Source organism: Diospyros lotus, chromosome 12 (genome assembly GCF_014633365.1).
Source record: "Diospyros lotus cultivar Yz01 chromosome 12, ASM1463336v1, whole genome shotgun sequence".
Taxonomy (NCBI): domain Eukaryota; kingdom Viridiplantae; phylum Streptophyta; class Magnoliopsida; order Ericales; family Ebenaceae; genus Diospyros; species Diospyros lotus.
The window spans coordinates 36,715,426-36,736,004 of NC_068349.1; the positions used below are offsets into that span (position 1 = coordinate 36,715,426).

Here is a 20,579-nt window from a genome sequence, read left to right on the forward strand (position 1 = left end):
CCCTTGGCCGTCATTGGTCGGGGGTTCCAGCGGCGGTCAAGGGTTCTGCAACCTTGATCAGCAGCGAGGGTTCCTCAAACCCCCCATTGTCACCGGGCGACGGGTCGACCTCCACCCACGGCTGACCCAACGTAGGAACCTCCAGCCCAGCCAGAAAGCCAGAATAATATGCACACCTACCTTGCAGTCTTCTACCTCCAACCCAACTAGATGAGTGTAAAGGGAACATGTAAATGGAGGAGGGCAAATTTGGAATATGTGGGTTGCAATGAGTAATTAATGGTGAAAAATAATAATATGGGCTGGTGATAGAATTTTCCTTATTCTTTTGTAAGATTAGATAGCTTGACGATGGTATTTTTAATTAAATAAATTTATTATTATATCTTGATAACAACAAATATAATCAAACCTTCACATGTACATGATTTGTAAAAATATCCTTTTAACTCCGAGGAAAATTCTAAATATGTCAACCTCAAATTGGCCGAATGGGTAAAGAGTTTGATATAAGAATGATATGTTGTCAGTGTCGGACTAGCAAAAGATGTTGGTGTGTAGGTCCCACCCCCGAGACCTATACCCCCTCTCTCTCAATTTGATAAGTCTGACAAATTTTATGTTGCCTGCACAACATATAAAATTTGGTGTTTGATAATGTCCATATTTTTGAATCTATCACACAACAAACTACGCATTTGGCTCCCACTGACAACACACCCACAAGGAAACAAAGGGTAAAAGTTGCCCCTCGGGACACAATTGGGTGGCAAAGGAGGGGATTGTATGTCATACTGGAGGCTATCAGCGTGGGTTTGATTCCTGGAAAGGATATTTGCTTCCTTCTGGGGGAGGGTCTTGGTGGTGATATTAATGGATCCCATCTTAAACCTTGGTCAACCAGACACATTCCGCGATTTACTTGGTAGCAGCACTGAGGGGCCGGAGTTGCTATCCCCAGACTAGTCAAGCGCAACCCTCATCAAAAAAAAAAAAAAAAAGAAAAAAACAAAGAGTAAAATTGGAATGAAGACCCAACAACCCCAGGTGCTGAAACCAAATCCTCTGGGCAGGTCCCTTCTGTTCAGCAATGGCGGCTGAAACACCAGCGGTCTCAAACAAGAATAGGTAACTACAAATATAAAGAAACCTTCACGTGCATGATTTCTAAGAATATCCTTTTGATCTTAGGAAACTTCTAAATATGTCAAACCTCAAACCGGCCAAACAGATTGGGAGTTTCACAATTTCCCTTGTTTTTTTTTTCTCTGCCACACAATCAGATGAGGCATCTGGTTCCCACTGGGAAAACACCCACAAAGAAACAAAGAGTAAAAGTTGCAATGAAGACCCAACAACCCATTTTCTGAAATCGAATCCCTGGGCAGGTCCCTTCTGTTCAGCAATGGTGGAGGCAACACCAGCAGTCCCAAACAAGAACAGGTACTTTTGCTTGGAAATTTCACATCTGCATCTTAGTTTCTAAACCAGATATCCCCCCACCTTGTGTTATTCATTTCTTTCTTGTTTTTGTTGTGTAGATATGCAGTTGTTACAGGGTCAAACAAAGGAATAGGGTTTGAAATATGTAGGCAGTTGGCTTGTAATGGGGTCCTGGTGGTTTTAACAGCCAGAGATGAGAAGAAGGGACTTGAGGCTCTAGAGAAACTCAAAGGGTGTGGCCTTTCTGATCATGTCCTCTTCCATCAGCTTGATGTGGTGGAACCATCTAGTATTGCTTGCCTTGTTGATTTCATCAAGACCAAATTTGGAAGACCAAATTCATTAAGACTTGAATCAAAAATTGAATTCAAAGTTCTGATGAGCATTTTTTTTATAATTTTTTGTTTCTCACAAAAGAAGAAGATCACAGGAAACTACGCTAAAATTTTTTAAATATAACACGAGAAATAAAGTTTTGTAAATTATATGTTCCTAACTCTATCTAGTGGGATTAAGATTCCTGATTGTATAATTGTTGCTATCAAACGAAGAAAAAACAAAGACGAAAGGAGTAGGGAAAGATGGGACTAAATAGAAACGATCATTGAATTTTGTATTAAGGTGTAAAAATGTTATTGAATTTCAATTTAGTATATAATTCAATAACTACCATAATTTGCCTTTAAATAAGGCTAATAGGATGTTGGTGTTTGTGGCTAATAACGTGAATGGCTACATAGCACAAATGACCACTAACTTTGTCTGAAAATATAAAAAGGTTACTAGATTTTGCACTAAAATACAAAAAAAGATACTAAATTTTGCACTAAAATGCAAAACAATATCATAAAACTTTAGACTAAAGTATAAAAATGTCAATATTTCATTAGTTTTTTTTAATTATAATTGATGGTAGTTATGGAATTATATATTTAATTAAAATTTAATAATTTTTTTGTACTTTAATGCAAAATTCAGTGATCATTTATGCCATTTAACTGGAAAGATGGTCCTACCCCACTCAAGGATTCATATCTTGCTCTATTTTTTAGATATTCAGTTAGTTTTTTATTGAGAAAAATAATTAAATTGCTTAAATCCTTGTAGGTGAACAATGCTGGGATTGGGGGACTCATCATGGACTGGGAAATTTTCCAGTCAATAATGGCTGATGATGGTTTTTGGGACCAACCACCACGTGCCACCTCTGCGACTGGACCTCGGGAATGGAACCTCGGACTTGGGGATGTCGGACCTCGGGTGTAGAACCTGCAAGACAATGGAGGGCTGGGGCTTGGATCCCCCGGAGTGGACTCCGACGCTCCAATCAGTGGAGTAAATGCAAGTAGTAGTAAATGAGAGAGTTGTAGAGCTTGAATGTACCTGGCGAGAGTCCTTGTCTTTTATAGGCGAGCCCATTTTGGGGTACCCGAGATGAGCGGGCACGACCCCCGAGAATCCCGGCCAATTTGGAACGGGTCTTGCGGTTCGGCCAGGATTTCCCGGGCTCCGCTCCGGGGTGTTGACTTGCCACGTGTCGGTCTCTCAGGTGCTCTAAGTGACAAGTGAGACTATCAGCGCGTAGGGGTATTCTAGTAATTTCGGTTGGTGCCACATCACTTGCCCCCCACTCCTTGAGCCAAGTTGAAAATCATGCTGGGTCGAGGAGTAGGTTACTTGACTGTTGATTTTTCCCAAGACGCACGAGAGTGTTTTTAAAGTTGATATTAGTGCCTGAAAACCTCATTTACTACCTTGAAATTATAGGGATGGGTTTTGGTTGGAGGGAAAAATTCGCTTAGAGGGAAACATTGTCATTTTGAATTTTTCCCTCCTTGGGTCCCCTCTATATAAGCCCTAAGGCCCCACCCCACAATTATTATTTCAAGACAAGCATTCAACTTCTTGAGGTTAGTCTTTCCCATCCTCATTTGCTTTTATTTTTCCTTACTTGTTATTTGTTTTTTTTTTTTTTTACATTATGCTCCCTCTTTGTTTTTATTTTTTTTATTTTTTTTATTTTTTATTTTATTTTATATTTTTTTATTAAACTTTTCCTCAGCCAGGCGCCTCTACCTGGCCGAGGTCGACTTGGCCAGGCCGCCTCGGCCATGGCCGAGGTCGGCCTGGCCTGGCTCGACCTCGGCAGCGGCCAAGGTCGGCCATGCTCGGCCTCGCCTTAGCGAGGCCGAGCTTCCTCGGCCATGGCCGAGCTCGCTGAGCTCAGCCATGGCCAACATGGCCGAGCTCTGGCTCGGCCATGCTCTGCCTCGCCAGATCTCGACGAGGCCGAGCTCCTCGGCCTGGCCGAGGTCGGCCATGGCCGACCCCCCTTCCAGCTTCTTCTTTCTGCATTTTTTTTTTATCTAATTTCTATGTATATATATATAATATATATATATAGATATCGGCCATGGCCGACCCTTGAGACTTTTGCCCTTTATATATATATATATATATTTAATCCCCTTGGGTTAGCCATGGCCGACCCTTGGGTTTTTCCTTTGTTAATGATAACAAAATAATCTTTAAAACAAGGTTCAACTTGACTAACCCGTTTCCTTGGCTCTTCTTTTTCGCAGGCGTGACTCGAGATTTTTCCAAGCTAAATCGCGCCTATTGAGTTCTCCTAGGCTCAAGCCTGGTCGTGGTTGTTCCTACCTGACCTCGGCCTTCACTCTCTTGGTCAGTGACCCTCTCTTAACTACTTTTGTTCATTTTTTAGCATGTCTTCTTCCTTTTCTTCCTCTGATTCAGAAAACTCTAGTACCAGCTCTAGTAGTGAGGAATCAAATACCGAGTTATCCAACCCCTCCCATGGACCCCTTCGTAGGCTCGGGAAACTTAGGAGGCCTGAAAGAATTTCATTTCATCCCACTTTAGAGTCTCATGTGAGTAGTGATCCCAACTTAGGAAGCTTACCCGAGGATCTAACCACGGACCATTCTACCATGACCGAGAGAGAGTTGTTTCCCCTCCTCTAAAAATATCACCTCATTCATGATGAGTATTGGTATAGTGAACCCCGAGGTCTGAAAGCTCACCAGGCCCCCTATGGATGTATCACCGTTTACGAGCAGGCCTTGGCTGCCGGCCTTAGATTCCCTCTCGCGACTCCTGTAGTTGAGGTGTTCGCTATCATGGGGTTATGCCCCTCTCAGTTGATTCCCAATGGCTGGAGGTGCCTATCTACCTTCGTTCTCTGCTGTCGAGCTCGGGACATTGAGCCCAATGCTCAACTTTTCTTTAGGATGTTCAAGGTAATTTCCATTAGCAAAACTGAACCTCGATTCGCCTTTTCCCCGCTCAACCAGCGTCAGTTCATAGTCGATAACTCCACATCGATAAAATGATGGAATAGTAGATTTTTCTTTGCTAGCTTGAAAGACCGGGGGGTCAGCTTCGGGGTGCCAGTTGAGTGGGCTTTCTAGCCCTCAAAGGTCCGTAGTCGCAAGATCACGCAGGACGAGCTTCATAATATTCAGATCTTGAGGGAGCTGAACCCTATCAACGCTCGGGTCCTGATATGTGATCGCACCTTGTACCTGGGGGGTTTATCCACTCATACTTGCTTCGAGCCTGATGTCACTTTGGGTAGTCATTTTCCCACTATTTTCATACTTTTCTAACTTGCTTTTCTTGCCCTTAATATCTTGTTTTCGCATTTGCAGCTGAGATGGTAAGCACAGCTTTCATCTAGGGGAAGAACAAATGGAGACCCGCGGAGGACGAGGGCGCCCCAGCTCTTACGGGGGGAAAGGCTGCCTTGAATGCTCCTTCTGCTGAGGAAGGAGAGCCTAGTCGTGCTAAGAGGAAGAGGACTTCCCATCCTCCGAGAGAGCTCATGCCAGCCCCGGAGTCTCCTCCCCACAGTCCAGACCATGTTCCCGATTGGGGAGTGAAGGTGAGCGATCTTAGCCGGAACACTCAGGTGGCAAGACGTATGATTCACCACTTTGCCACTCCCGCCGATCGTCAGGTGTTGTCCGAGCAGTCCTCAGAGGCCATAGAAGCCACATTGTGCAAGTATCTGGCCCAGGTAATCACTTATACTTTATCAACATCCTCCAGTCTCATCTATGTTGTCCTTACTTGTCTTGCCCATTGCAAGTGGTCACACTCGTTTCGGACTTTTTTGGACGTTTCTCTCAAGCTTCCAAGAAGACCTTGGAGCTAGACACCCAGCTGCAGGAGAGGGACGAGTTATTGGAGAGCCACAAGAAGAACTTGGATGAGTTGTCCTCCCAACGGCAAGCTTCAGACCTACGTATTCAAGAGCTAGAGGCAGAGCTATCTCAGACGAGCTCCAAGCTATCCCGGGCGAACTCAGTCATTCGCCAATACGAGCGCAAGTATGCCGAGCCTATCAAGCTTCCTGAGGTAGAGGAGTTCCTCTAGAAGAACCTGCAAGACGCTTGGACAAAGGGATTCCAAGCTCATGCGACTGAGGTATTACGAGCTCGTCCAGACTTGGACATGTCCAATGTTCGGTCTGTTGCGGAGATTGTGGCCAGGATGGAGGACTCGGAGATGGCCGGCGATGATGATGCGCCTCCTGATGCTTGAGCTTTTCTTCTTTTTCTAGCTAGGGCCTTTTGTACTTCCTTTATTATCATGTATTGGACCATCTCGCTTTTATACAATGCCGTTTCATTTTGATTATTCATCTTTTGCTTGCGAACATAATCAGGAGGGTGTTGTGTTGTAATTTTTTCTTAGCCATTAACCCACCTTTGGAGGACAGCCGAAGGCTCGTGACCCATGAATGAATCTTTTTGTGGCCATCAGTCCACCGTTGGGGACAGCCTAGGGCTCGTGACCCTTAGATTTTAGCTACTCCCATGCGAAGGAAGGTGTTAGCCAGAGTTTTTCCGTGGCCCTTAGTCCATTTTTTAGGACGGCCTAGGGCTCATCACCCTTGGATTTTAGCCACTCCCACGCGAAGGAGGGTGTTAGCTAGAGTTTTTCCGTGGCCCTTAGTCCACTTTTGAGGACGGCCTAGGGCTCGTGACCCTTGGATTTTAGCCACTCCCACGCGAAGGAAGGTGTTAGCTAGAGTTTTTTCGTGGCCCTTAGTCCATTTTTGAGGACGGCCTAGGGCTCGTAACCCTTGGATTTTTCTTCGACGAAGTATAATCCTTTGTACGATTTAGATGAAGAGAATATGAAGCCTTGCCATTAGTCGTAAAGAAAAAGATTACAAAGAGATTCAGGGAATTCCCCTGCTCATTGATAAAACTTCCTTAAGTTCTGCACATTCCAAGTATGCTTCAGGGGCTTTCTTGCACTGATCGGTCTTCGAATTGGGTGCCATTGTCAGTTATTAGCACCCTTGGAATACCAAACCGGCAGACGATGGATTTCCAAAGGAATTGTTTAACCCTCCGGCCTGTAATAGTCGCCACAGGCTCGGCTTCCACCCACTTAGTGAAGTAGTCGATGGCTGCTATCAAGTATTTGTTCTGTCCAGCCGCTAGTGGAAAAGGCCCGAGGATATCGACTCCCCACCTGGCAAACGAACAAGGCGAAGCCAGGTGGGTGAGTTCAGCTGCCGGGGTGTGAACCAGGTTGGAAGTTTTTTGGCATCTCTCACAAGTCTGGACCAAATGCCCAGCGTCGCTCATCATTGTCGGCTAGTAATACCCCTGTCGAAGTGCCTTCTGGGAGAGAGACCGAGCTCCGATGTGACTGCCGCAAATCCCTTTGTGGATTTCCCTTAGGATGTAATCGGCCTCAACCGGTCCCACACATTTCAGCAGCGGCTGAGTGAAGGATTTCTTATAAAGGTCTGATCCCACCAGTAGAAACTTGGCCGCCTGGCGCTATAATCCTTTGTACGATTTAGATGAAGAGAATACGAAGCCTTGCCATTAGTCGTAAAGAAAAAGAGTACAAAGAGATTCAGGGAATTCCCCTGCTCATTGATAAAACTTCCTTAAGTTCTGCACATTCCAAGTATGCTTCAGGGGCTTGCCTTTCATGTCTTCTAATCGATATGCCCCCGGACTTAGGGATTCCACCACCTGGTACGGTCCTTCCCAATTCGGAGTTAGTTTGTTCATATCCCAAGGATGACTCACGTCGAACCGTCGTAATACAAGATCTCCTGGCATGAAGCTCCTAGCATGGACTCATCGATTGTAGTACCTAGCAATGCGCCAGTTATATGCGGCTTGTCGAATTCGTGCCAGGTCTCGGAGCTCATCCAACAAATCCAAGTTGCACCTTAGCCCTTGCTCATTAATCTCAGGATCGAAATGCTCCACTCGGTAGCTCCTTACCCCAATCTCGACGGGGATAAGAGCCTCCAAGCTATAACACAATGTGAAAGGGCATTCTCCTGTAGCCGTTCGCGGTGTGGTTCGATAAGACCATAGTATACTGGGGAGCTCATCTACCCATTGACCGTCCGCCTTCTCAACCCGAGTTCGGAGTCCTTGCAGAATGGTCCTGTTCGTAAGCTCTACCTGCCCATTACCTTGAGGATGGGCGACCGAGGTAAAATGTTGCTTAATCCCCAACTCTCGGCACCATTCTTGCACTGATCAGTCTTCGAATTGGGTGCCATTGTCAGTTATTAGCACCCTTGGAATACCAAACCGGCAGACGATGGATTTCCAAAGGAATTGTTTTACCCTCCGGCCTGTAATAGTCGCCACAGGCTCGGCTTCCACCCACTTAGTGAAGTAGTCGATGGCTGCTATCAAGTATTTGTTCTGTCCAGCCGCTAATGGAAAAGGCCGGAGGATATCGACTCCCCACCTGGCAAACGGACAAGGCGAAGCCAGGTGGGTGAGTTCAGTTGCTGGGGTGTGAATCGGGTTGGAAGTTTTTTGGCATCTCTCACAAGTCTGGACCAAATGCCCAGCGTCGCTCATCATTGTCAGCCAGTAATACCCCTGCCAAAGTGCCTTCTAGGAGAGAGATCGAGCTCCGATGTGACTACCGCAAATCCCTTCGTGGATTTCCCTTAGGATGTAATCGGCCTCGACCGGTCCCACACACTTCAGCAGCGGCTGAGTGAAGGATTTCTTATAAAGGTCTGATCCCACCAGTAGAAACTTGGCCGCCTGGCGCTTGAGTTTTCGACTTTCCCGTTCCTCCTCGGGTAGCCATCCCTTGGTCAGATATGCTACGATGGGATCCATCCAACTTTCAACCCCTTCCACGCAAAGCTGCTCTGCCTCAGTCTCTATGCTCCTCTGGGGCAACGACTCCATGTAAATAGCTTGGGAATTCCTAGGGAAGGAAGAAGCAGCTATCCTCGAGAGAGCATCCGCCACTGCATTCTGTGCCCGTGGGACATGATTGATTTTCACTATTCGAAATTGTGCCATAAGATCCTTGACTATCGCCAAGTATTGGGCCATGACGTCCTCTCGGGACTCGAACTCCCCTGTGACCTGTTGCACAATTAAATTCGAGTCAGAATATACCTCCAGATCCCTAACTCCCATCTGTTCTGCTAGTCTGAGCCCGACAATGAGCGCCTCATACTCGGCCTCATTGTTAGAGGCATTGAACTTGAAGTGGAGGGCATACGGCCAAGCCTGGCCATCGGGGCCCTGGAATAGTAATCCAACGCCACTGCCTCCGACACTGGAGCTGCCATCCACAGAGAGAGTCCAAGTCTGGGAAATCCCTTCGTCTGCTTCCTCTGGTAGGGTACCCTCCACGATGAAGTCGGCAAGAGTCTGCGCCTTGATGGTCGGCCGAGGTCGATAGTCGATGTTGAAGGCACTCAGCTCTACTGCCCATTTGAGCATCCTCCCCGACAAGTCTGGCTTTCCCAGCACATGCCTCAGCAGCTGACTTGATAGGACGATAATGTGGTGTGCCTCAAAGTAAGGCCTCAACTTTTGAGCGGAGATGACTAGGGCATAGGCCAACTTTTCTGTTGGAGTGTAACGAATCTCAGCTCCGGCCAACCTTTTGCTCACATAATAGACCGACTTTTGAATTTTGTCCTCCTCCTGTACCAAAACCGAACTGACAGCCTCATTCGAGGCAGCCAGATAAATATATAGTGACTCTCCCGACTATGGTTTTGCCAGGACTGGGGGAGAGACTAGACATTGTTTCAGCTGCTCAAATGCCTCCTGGCATTCCTCTGTCCATGCAAAATTCTGGACTCGAGTCAAGGCCTTAAAGAATGGCAATTGTCTTCCCGCAGATCTTGACAAGAACCTCCCTAATGCTGTTATCCTCCCAGTTAGCCTCTGCACCTCCTTGATACTTCGAGGGGGAGGCATCTCGAGTATGGCCTTTATCTTCGAGGGGTTAGCCTCAATTCCCCGGTAATGCACCATGAACCCCAAGAATTTACCAGCTGTAACCCCGAAGGCACACTTGGCCGGGTTGAGCTTCATCTGATACTGGCGTAAGGTTCTGAGGCACTCCTCCAAGTCGTCCGGATGTTGTTCAGCCAATAGACTCTTGACTAACATGTCATCCACGTAAGCCTCCATGTTTCGACCGAGTTGAGCTTTGAACAGTTTGTTGACCAACCTCTGATATGTAGCTCCAGCGTTCTTCAGCCCAAAGGGCATAACTCGGTAACAATAGGTAGCCTTATCCGTGATGAAGGCGATCTTTGCCTGATCTTTAGGGTGTAGTGGGATTTGGTGGTATCCCTGGAATGCATCCAGGAAACTCATTAGCTGACACCCTGCTGTTCCGTCAATCAACGCATCAATCCTAGGCAGAGGGTAACTGTCTTTCGGGCAAGCCTTGTTAAGATCTTTAAAATCAATACAAAGCCTCCATTTTCCCGATCCCTTGGAGACAAGGACCACGTTGGCTAACCACTCTGGGTAGTTGACTTCCCAAATATGATTAGCCTCCATAAGCTTTTCCACCTCCGCCTCTATAGCTTTAGCCCGCTCTGAGGCAAACTTCCTCTTCCTTTGTCTTACTGGCACACAATCCGAGTAGAGCCCCAAGCGATGTGTCATGATCGCTGGGTCTATCCCCGGCATATCCAGGGTAGACCATGCAAAGACATCTTGATATTGGCGTAGGAGTGAAAGGATCTCGGACCTCAAGGGCTCTTGTAACTTGGCACTGATTCGCACTGTCCGATCGACTATCCATATGTCATTGTGTTGGACTTATCTTTGCAAGTATTGGATGTTTTCTTTCGCAAATGAATTTCTATTTGTTTACATTTGCTATTGTGCTTGCTCTCATGGATATTTTAAGTTGATTATCACATTTTTTGGCTATGATAAAAAGGGGGAGTAAAATGAAAAAAATGTATGATGTATGCAAGTGTATGCGCATAAGTCATCAATTGGCATAAGTTGAGCAAACCCATATAATTTTGAAACTCTAACTCTTGGTGTCAAGAAAATCTTTGTGTTGTGGAGTTTCAATCAAATACAAAAGAGGAATTACCACTTCAAAGGTTTGTACTTCTATCTCCGATATAAGCTTATGGGGGAGTTATGTGTATGATTTAAGTGCATCTTGATTTTCAAAAGGTTTTCATCATTTCCAAAAAATAGGAGGAGAATTGTTGTATCATATTTTTTGGTGTATGAGAAAATGTGTGTGATGCAAACCTATCTTTGTGAAAATCATATTTCGAAATAAGCTTTTATATTTTGAAACATGCATGAATAGTTTATGGCACGAATGCTTAAATATTTGTAAAAATCCAAGTTCATGTATAATGTTTCGAAACAAAGTATTTATGTTTTGAAACACTATTTTTATATGTTTCTATATATTTTTCAAAATGCACTTTGTCTAGGTTTCAATGTAATACCCCGAGAGTCTAGAGAAGTTAGTATATATCGAGGATAGTGTAAGGAAGAAAACAACACCAGCTGGATACCTTTTGGGCTGACTGTTGGCAAAGAATTCCCAAGTTAAGCGTGCTTGACCTGGGGTAATCCAAGGATGGGTGACCCCCCTGGGAAGTTCGCATAGGCCTATCAGGGTAAGTTGTTCCGGTTCTTCCTATCACTCGATACGAGATGTTACAAGTGGTATCAGAGCTGACCCCCGAGCCTCTGAGTGCGGTGGTGGGGCAAACCTCAGCGAGGAGGCTGAGTCCCTGAGGGGGGTGCGTGTAGGCACCTTAGGAAAATCCCACATCGGCCATGCATCGGGGGGAGATCTGGGACCAGTTGTAAGGTCGCATGACGAGGACGTCATGTGCTCAAGGGGGGGAGAATGTAATACCCCGAGAACCCAGAGAAGTTAGTATATATCGAGGATAGTGTAAGGAAGGAAACAACACCAACTGGATACCTTTTGGGCTGAATGTTGGCAAAGAACTCCCAAGTTAAGCGTGCTTGACCTGGGGTAATCCAAGGATGGGTGACCCCCTGGGAAGTTCGCGTAGGCCCATCAGGGTAAGTTATTCCGATTCTTCCTATCACTCGATACGGGATGTTACATTCAATGTTTGCTAAATCTGCATATCATATTTTGAAACTTATCTTGAATTTAAATAGTATGTTTTGAAACCTACCCTATCATGTTTTGAAATCTATGTCTCTGTCTGCAGAGCATTTTAATGTCTTGAGTTGCATATGTTTTGAAAAAAGTTTTTGAAGTATGTTTCGAAACCTCCTATCTATGTTTCGAAATCTTTGGCAATCTGGTAGTAGAATATTTTCAAAACCAAAAAGCATGGGAGCTAAATGTTGTTTAATCTAAAAAGCTTTTAAAGTCTTTTTAAAATGATCTCCCCATGCCTTGCAAGCTCATTTCTTAAATGGTTAAGTAGAGACCAATTTTTTATCTTAATGGCTATGAGATTCCTTAAGAGTATGTCTCCCACTTTTCTGTGTCTCTAAGTGCTTTGTCCAGCTAGAAGCCTGGATGTTTCGAAACTTGATGTGTATGTTTCAAAACCCTGGCCTATCTTTGTGATGTTTCGAAACACTCTTCGCATATTTCGAAATCTAGTTTTCTGATCTTGTCTCTAACGGCTACTTTCAATCAAATCTTTGTTTCTTGATATATATAACAGGTCTTTAAAGATAAAAAGACATCCACAACACTCAAGAACAAGAGAAAACTAGCATTCACCCGTACATATATTCTCAAGAGACACAAGTTACACTCACAAGCACATGTGAAAGAAAACAGTTGAAAAAACATTCAACTAAGATCCATTCCATCCATTCCTAAGTGTGTTGTGTGGTGTGAAAAAGGAGAAGCGAGCTAAAGCATTCAAAGTCTCTTTCATCTAAGCTCTCCTTCTCTCAAACCAAGAAGGTTTGTACAACCATATTGGTAAGACATTTTCATTACATTAAATTTATCGAGCTATAAGAGATAAAACTTTATTTATCTAATTCAAAGTTGTAAGGTTTGAATTGAGCCTAACACTCACATGTTGTAAGGTTCGAGTTTATCCCGAAAAAAACGCATTTGGTGAAGGTTTGAGTTAAGCCATAAAAACGCACTTTGTAAGGTTTTAGGATGAACCGTGGTAAAACCCTTGGTGTGTTTGATCACTAGTGAAAGTGATTGTGGTTGAAAATCCTTCAAGGGGGTAATCTTGAAAGTAGTCGAGTAGGCGGGTTCCGAACCACTATAAATCTCGTGTGTACTTGTCTTGATTATTTCTTTTGCTTACCGCCTATGATTTCAAAAGAATCAGTTTTCAAAAGATAAATGAGTTTCGAAATAAGCAAACCAGAGAGTAAGGTTTCGAAACATACCTCCCAATGAGTTTGATTTCGAAACATTCTCATCTATATTTTGAAACATACTTAACAGAGAAGTTAGTTTCGAAACATACTCCTTCAGGTTTCGAAACCTAGTGTCCTACAAGCAAAAGGTTTTTTAAGTGAATAAAAATAACCCAAATCCCAATTCACCCCCCTCTTAGGATATATTTGCCATTATATAGAACTAACAGAGTCAACATATCCATTTGGTTGAACCATATAAATTTTCTCCTCTATGTCACCATGTAAGAATGTTGTCTTAACATCTAATTGTTCTAGTTCAAGATTAAATTGAATGATAATTGCAAGCATCATGTGGATTATTTTAAATTTAACTACAGTGGAGAAAATTTCAATGTAGTCTATGCCCTCCCTTTGAGTGATCCCCTTAACCACTAATCTTCCTTTATACCTAATTGGGTCAGTGGGAGACATTCATTTTTTTAATTTGTACAACCATTTGTATTGGATCAGTTTTTGTTTCTATGGTCGATTGGCTTTAAAGAAGGTCATTTCCTCATCCATCACTTGCTGCCACTTAGTGCATTCCTTGGAGCTGACAAACTCCTCATATTTGGATGGCTCACCACTCCTTAATTCTACCCCTGCAAGTAAAGCATAGTAAACCAGATTTGAATTGGCATACCTTGCCAGAGGTCTAATAACCCTCGTACGGGCTAGCTGATAGTCACTGAGATCTTGAGGTAAGTTATGATGCTCCACCTCAATCTCAGGGTCATCCTCTTGTTCCTCTTGATCATCATCATGATCAGAGGTGTGATTCTCATTTGACATAGGCAAGGGTAGTCCTTCTAGGTCAGGTTTTATTACAGTAGGAGCAACTGTCAGGTTGTTATTTCCTACAGCTTGCTCCATCTCAACTTGAGAACCTACTAAGATAATATAATCATTTGGTCTTCTCAGAATGTTGGTTTCTTCTATGTTTTGAATTTTGCAAGGGAAAATGGCTTCATTAAATATGACATCTCTACTGATAATCATTTTTACACCATCGGATTGTCTTTCACATAGTCTATAGCCTTTGGTCCCTTCTTGATAACCAACAAACACACACTTTGTGGACCTAGGTTCTAATTTATCTTCTGACTTGTGAGCATAAGCTTCACACCCAAACACTCTAAGGTAATTAAAATTTAATTTTCACTCGGTCCATTTTTTCTCAGGGCATTTAAAGTTTAGGGCAGTTGAAGAACTTCTGTTTACTAAATGGGCAGCAGTAAAAAGGGTCTCTGCCCAAAAGGACTTAGGCATGTTAGAAGTGAATATAAGGCACCTAACTTGTAATACCTGGGAAATCCTTAAGGGTATAAATGGTATTTTTCAAAGGGTATAAGTGAAATTTTTGATACGCTGCAAGGTACACTAACACAGTCTTAGGCAATCAAATCGACCGAAGGGAGTACCCCCGACCTTAGATAGTTAAGGAAAATGGTATAGTGCTGATGAGTGATTCGAGACATGATTTTAGTTATTAAAAGAAATTGGATCAGGAACGATTTTTGGTACAGTTGTGAATCGAGCTGTGAAAACTGAATCGATGTAGGAAACATGCAGAAAGTCAACAGAGTGTTTTGAGGACTTAGATTTTGTATATGGAACAACCCTCAAGTGATTTCGGGTTGAAACGAAGGGATTTAAGGTCAAAACGATCAGTCGGGCCTAAGTGTAATTTTCTAAATTTACCTAAGGGAGGTCAAAAAGGTAAATTTTCAAGAATCTCGAGGATGAAATGAAGAATAAAAAACCTATGGGCCATAGTGGTATAGTTGGATAGATCGGGGGTGCTTTGGAAAAGGCCAAGATGAAATTGGAAGAAACTAGAGGGGAAAGTGTAATAAATAGAAAATGCAGAGTGAACGCATAAGGAAGTCGGTCGCCGCTTTCCACCGGATGTGGCTGTCGTTTTCAACGATGGGACGACCGAGGGAGACCTAGGGGAGGTTGTATACAGCGGGGGCTTGCTTGGAGGCCAAACCTTGGCCGATGATTGGCCGAAGGATGGCTGGTTTTTGGCTATAAAAAGGGCTGAAAGCTTCAAAGAATTTTGCATCAAATTCGTCGAGTTTGAGGACGAATTGAGGGAAACCAATAAAGGGATTTTGTTCTTTGGTGTGTAGGCATCGTTTCTAGAGCATTTTAGGGTGTTTGGTGTGCGTTTGGAGGCTGTTCGAGCATTGGCCGAAGACGCGAGGCGGACACCTAGGGTCAACCTGCAACTCGCGATTTAGAGGCTTTTCCAATGTCCTTTCGGCCGAAAATTGGTGCCATCGTGATCGACTTGTTGAGGGCTTCAAGGGGGGTACCCTTAGTTCGGCTATTAAATGAGTCGTCGGCGGTCGGAGTCGAGGAAAAATGTGGCGCGTGAGCTGCACATGCCACACTCCACGCGCAAGGTACGTGACATTGGGGTATTTCTAGAATTTCATCTCAGTATTTTTCTAAATTTATTTTAGGATTTATTGTGTTGAAAGATTTGAGAAAAAGTTTGAAGAGATAGCTATTTTGGAATTATCAAGGAGAAAAATAGAGAAAATTATGAAAAATTGAGGAAAAATAAATTTTAATGCTCCTTTAATTAAATATGGTGTTTAGGGCGTGTTGTGGCTCGAGGTTGAGTATAAGTTCTGGTGTTTGTGAGTTGGCACGTAAATCGAGATTGTGCACGAGGATCGAGGCATTTCGAATACGTTCAATGTGAGTGTTCGCCCCCAAAACTTAATTTATTGTGAGTGGTTATTCCCCAAAACTTGATTTATTGTGGGTGCTTCTACCCTAAAACTTGGCAATGTGTTACCTAAATGGTTTTGTTGCATGCGAACAGTAACCAATGACGGTTGGTTTTACGAGGGAGGTTCGTCCCTAAACGTTTTGTACTGGTACATTGCATTTTATAAAATGTTATTTATATGATGCATTGAGTTGTGAAATGTGACATAGTCATGCGTTTTGTGTTATGCATATGGAATGTCAACCTAAAATGTTGTCTGGATAGTGTAGCCATAATTCTCGAATAGTGACAGAATAATATGGGTATCTTGTGCTAGTGAGCATGTTGGGATAGCCGCCTTGGTTTTCGTGCCGAGTCGTTTGGTCAGGAAAGTTGCACTAGGATGACTAGATGGTCCATATGAGATTTTGAGTTGAGATTGGGTGGTAGTTTCTGGATGCTTTTGAGTGGGAACGTAATCCCTGACATAATTGTGATAAGTCGGGTTCCTGCGTTGATGTGACCTTCCTGGGTCGAGAGTGGTAACGATTGTTCCCGAGATGTTGGGGAAATATGATGGATGTCGAATCCAACAAATAATAAATTCTTGCTCTTAAAAATGTAAATTGTGATAGTGATGAGCAAGGTTGTATTCACAGGGATTGGTTACATTTATTCTTTTGAAAAATTAAAATAAATAGAAAAACAAAACGATTGGGGGTTTTGAAATTTGGAATTTAAACAATTTAAAAAAAAACAAAGGAAAAGATATGAATTAACAGAAAATCAGTTTAAGCAAGTATCCAGTCCAAGGTATAATCTTAGAATTGATTCAAGAAATTGATCATTGATGCAAAAATAAAATTCTCCATTCTTTCACTAAATTGGTTACGGTTATTAACAAGCTCTATTAACCTATCCCTCCTTACTTTGAAGATAATCAAGACAAGCTCATTGATTATTTCCCTTATTAATAAACAACCCTAAATAAGCTCTTAAAGTTTAATTTATTAACAGCTTTAATCACTAAAAAGACGACCAATTTTAACCAATGAATACACAAGCTCGATTCATTTAAACTAGATTATATATCTTCTTAACATAAATTGAAGACATATTCGTAACCAATTATGTTAATTGCCACCAATATTAGAACATCTAAAAAATTATGGATTCAGACTTCTAATTGGCGATATATTGTTCTGATAATTATACAATGGGCCCTTTGTAATAATTAATCGAAACAATAATTTTAACAAATATAGAAGATATATAAATAAAGAAAGAATAAAAGAATAATAAAAATTAATTTAATCTCACAATTTTTGTAAAATCAAACAGAATAAAAATTTAGCAATCCATCAAAAGTAAAAGAAAACACCTAAGAAAGAGATAAAAAAGACTAACAGGGAGAAGACGATGAGCGCCCCTGCATCGTCCGTCCTTTTCTGTGTGTGATGGCTCTTCTCCCATTTCTCCAATCGGCACTCCCATGTGTTCCTCTTTATTTTCACCGCCTCTGTGTTATTTTTTCCCTGCCCCCAATATACATAATATATTATTCATATATATTCACAGCGCCCTAGCCTTCTCCAAATTGAACATGAGCCCGTTTCAATTGATTATGCAATTCGGCCCTTGATGGGCTTCAAATGCCGCTTCAAGTCTTTTATTATTTAATGTTATATGGCATGCCCTTCTATATAATAATTTATAAATGTATGCACATGCCACCCTCCAATTGTAGACTTCATGGCTTCACTGCTTGCTCCAATTCCTCCTTATTTTTCCTGCAAAATTAATATATAACATTTATATAAATACGTGTAAGAAATAATAATAAATAATAAATGTGTGAGATTTATTTTTATTTTTATTTTTATTTTTCTATTTTTTTATTTTTATTTTTTAAATATAATTTATTAAACTTTACCACTAATGTCTTATATATAAAATATTATTATAAACAAGTACTATAAGACCTAAAACATGCTAAATAAACTAAATATTAGGAGAATAAAATTATAAAATTATGAGTTTATCAAGATGCGATGACCTTGCCTCTCTTAAGCTAGAACCATGTCGTGTTGATGTGTCAATATGGTGGCATGGCTCTAGATAGATTGCTCTTTCCCTATGGTAGGGTTAAGCGCTGTGGGATTCTGTTGGGCTAGGGTTTGCCGGGTTGTATTGGTTTATTTCATGTCTTGTATATATTCATTAAAACGTGCTTTTGAATTCTCACTTAGATGATTCATCATCTAATATGGACTTTGTCCTTGAAATATTCAAACGTTTCAGGTGAATGCAATGGTGCGAAGGGAAAAGAGATTGCCAAGGAGTGACAGCGATTAGTTGATAGTTTATGATATGTCATTTTCAATTATGTAGTTTATTTTGATGATGTTATGTAAAACGTTTGATCGGCTTTATGTTATGAACAAAGTGGTTTCAATTATATTTTATTGAGATTTCGATCTAACTTTTGCATTTGAGGTGATTTACACGTCTTAGTTTATTAATGATTATAAGTTGATATACTGAAAAGGTGTAACGGGATCTTCGGGGAATGATTTTTGTGTTGAGTTTCTATTGGAAAAAAATATATCCCCGAAATCTTACCTTACCTAACGCTCTGGGAAGGCGGGGTGTTACATAACTTTTTCAATTAGGGTTCGATTCATTCTTTCAACTATCCCATTTTTCTTGGGTGTATACCTAACAGTTTTATGCCTAAGTATTCCTTGGGTATTACAAAATTCATCAAATTCCTTATTACAGAACTCCAAACCATTATCTGTTCTTAAGATTTTGATCTTTCTATCCATTTCATTTTCTACTATGGTCTTCCAGGTTTTAATAGTAAAATCATCTACTATAGATAGAAAATACCTGTTGCCATAGTAAGTACTAACTTGAGAAGGTCCCCACAAGTCTGCATGAAGATATTCTAGGCATGCCTTCGCCAGGTGAGTTCCTTTATGGAAACTCAGCTTGTGTTGCTTGCCCAGAACACATGACTGACAAAAATTGAGGGATCCAACAGGCATTAATCCAAGGTAGCCTTGGTTTGACAGTGCCTGAAGACCTTTTAGGCTTATATGATCAAGCCTCAGGTGCCATAATTATGTCTTATCAGTTTTAGCAATGCATGCAGAATGCATGTTAACAGAGAGAAAATAACAACCATTCAAAACATATAATCCATTTTTCTTAGCACTAGTAATGATTAATTCATCTCCTTTAAACACATGCATAGAACCATTTTCTACTCTATAAGAAAACCCTAGTTCATCTAAAGTGCCAAGAGATATCAAGTTTCTTTTCAAGCCAGGTACATATCTTACATCAGTTAGGGTTCTAGTTTTGTTGTCATGCAATTTAAGAGATATGTTGCCTATGCATTTAACACTACAGGAATGGTTGTTACCCATGCACACAGTTCCAGATTCTTTGTTGTTAAAATTTTGAAACCAATCAATGTTAGAACATATATGAAAAGAGCAACTCGAGTCCATAATCCATTCATTATCAATAGAGAAATTAGAAATAGTAAGTACTTTAGCTAAGCAATTTGAGTTATTAACATTTGTGGTAATATTTCCCCCTTGTTTTTATTTTATGGTAAAATCATAATAGTACTTTTTAATATGCCCCCCTTTCCCACAGTGATAGCATTTCCATTTTTGTTTACCCTCTTGCCCTGACCCACCAAATTGATTAGTGTTACCTATAGAGTGTCTCTTCTCATTTTTACCTTTTACGAATAGGTTATTTTGCTGATTTCTTAGATGTACTTAACTTTTGTTCCCTAGCCTTAATGCCCGAAATTACAAGATCTAGATGAGGTACAATGCCAGTATATCTCAATGCATGCTTAACATCATCAGGTAATGAATTTAAAAAAATCATAGGTTCACTAGTGTCACCTAATACTTGATCAGTACCTCTCAGTAATAATGCAAGCCTAGTAAATTCGTCTATGTTCTCATCCATTGACTTAGATGTATTCATTTTAAAGTTAAACAACATGCTTTTCAAGTAAACTAAATTAGGTGCAGACATAACAGAAAACAATATATCAAGTTTATTCCAAAGGTTAAGAGGATTTGTCATACAATCTACCTTCCGGATTACATTGTCACCCAAATGGAGGAAGATCAGATTAAAGGCTTCCTCTCTAATCTCATTGGTTCTCGCAAGTTGGTCTACGGACCATTTTCGATCATCCGGTTCAAGTGCTATCAGCACTTTATGATGAGAGAGAAACATATCTTCTTTTTCCAACTTTCAAAATCTCTTTTGCTATCAAATATACCAATTTCAAATCGGGTAGACACCATCTTCGTCTTGCAAAAAGGTAACCTAGGGGGCTCTAGACTCAAATAGAGACTAACACAGCAAACACCCGCTGACAAGGACTCTTAGAAAGCTTATACCACACTGACAAGCATAAACCCTAGATTTGAATAAAAAACTTATTGAACTTACAAAACCCTAAAAGTCGATTTTAACACAGCTCTGACACCACTGTTGTGAACCAACAACACAAATCTTAGGGTAATAACAGAATACGTTCAATCAAAAATTGAAAATAGCAAGGACAGGAAGCACGATAACATACATACACAAAAATAAAACGAAACTAGAAACAAAACAACAAAGGGAGACAAGGATTTTTACCGTCGTTCACCTCAAAATAGGGCTACATCCACGTT

General features: G+C 41.6%; 1 protein-coding gene across 8 annotated transcripts in view; it reads left to right on the forward strand.

Annotated features, from left to right (window-relative positions):
• The window catches only part of LOC127786952 ((+)-neomenthol dehydrogenase-like), an 89,821-nt gene that overhangs the window by 64,290 nt on the left and 4,952 nt on the right, over positions 1-20,579 (forward strand). Inside the window, exon 1 of one of the 8 annotated variants that reach the window (XM_052314755.1) lies at positions 1,399-1,443. The exons of the other annotated variants lie outside the window; for them this stretch is intronic. Within the exon in view, the coding sequence (XP_052170715.1) occupies positions 1,406-1,443 (38 nt within the window). The 5' untranslated portion in view covers positions 1,399-1,405. Of the gene's footprint in view, positions 1-1,398; positions 1,444-20,579 lie in introns of those variants that run through there. 8 annotated transcript variants of the gene reach the window in all.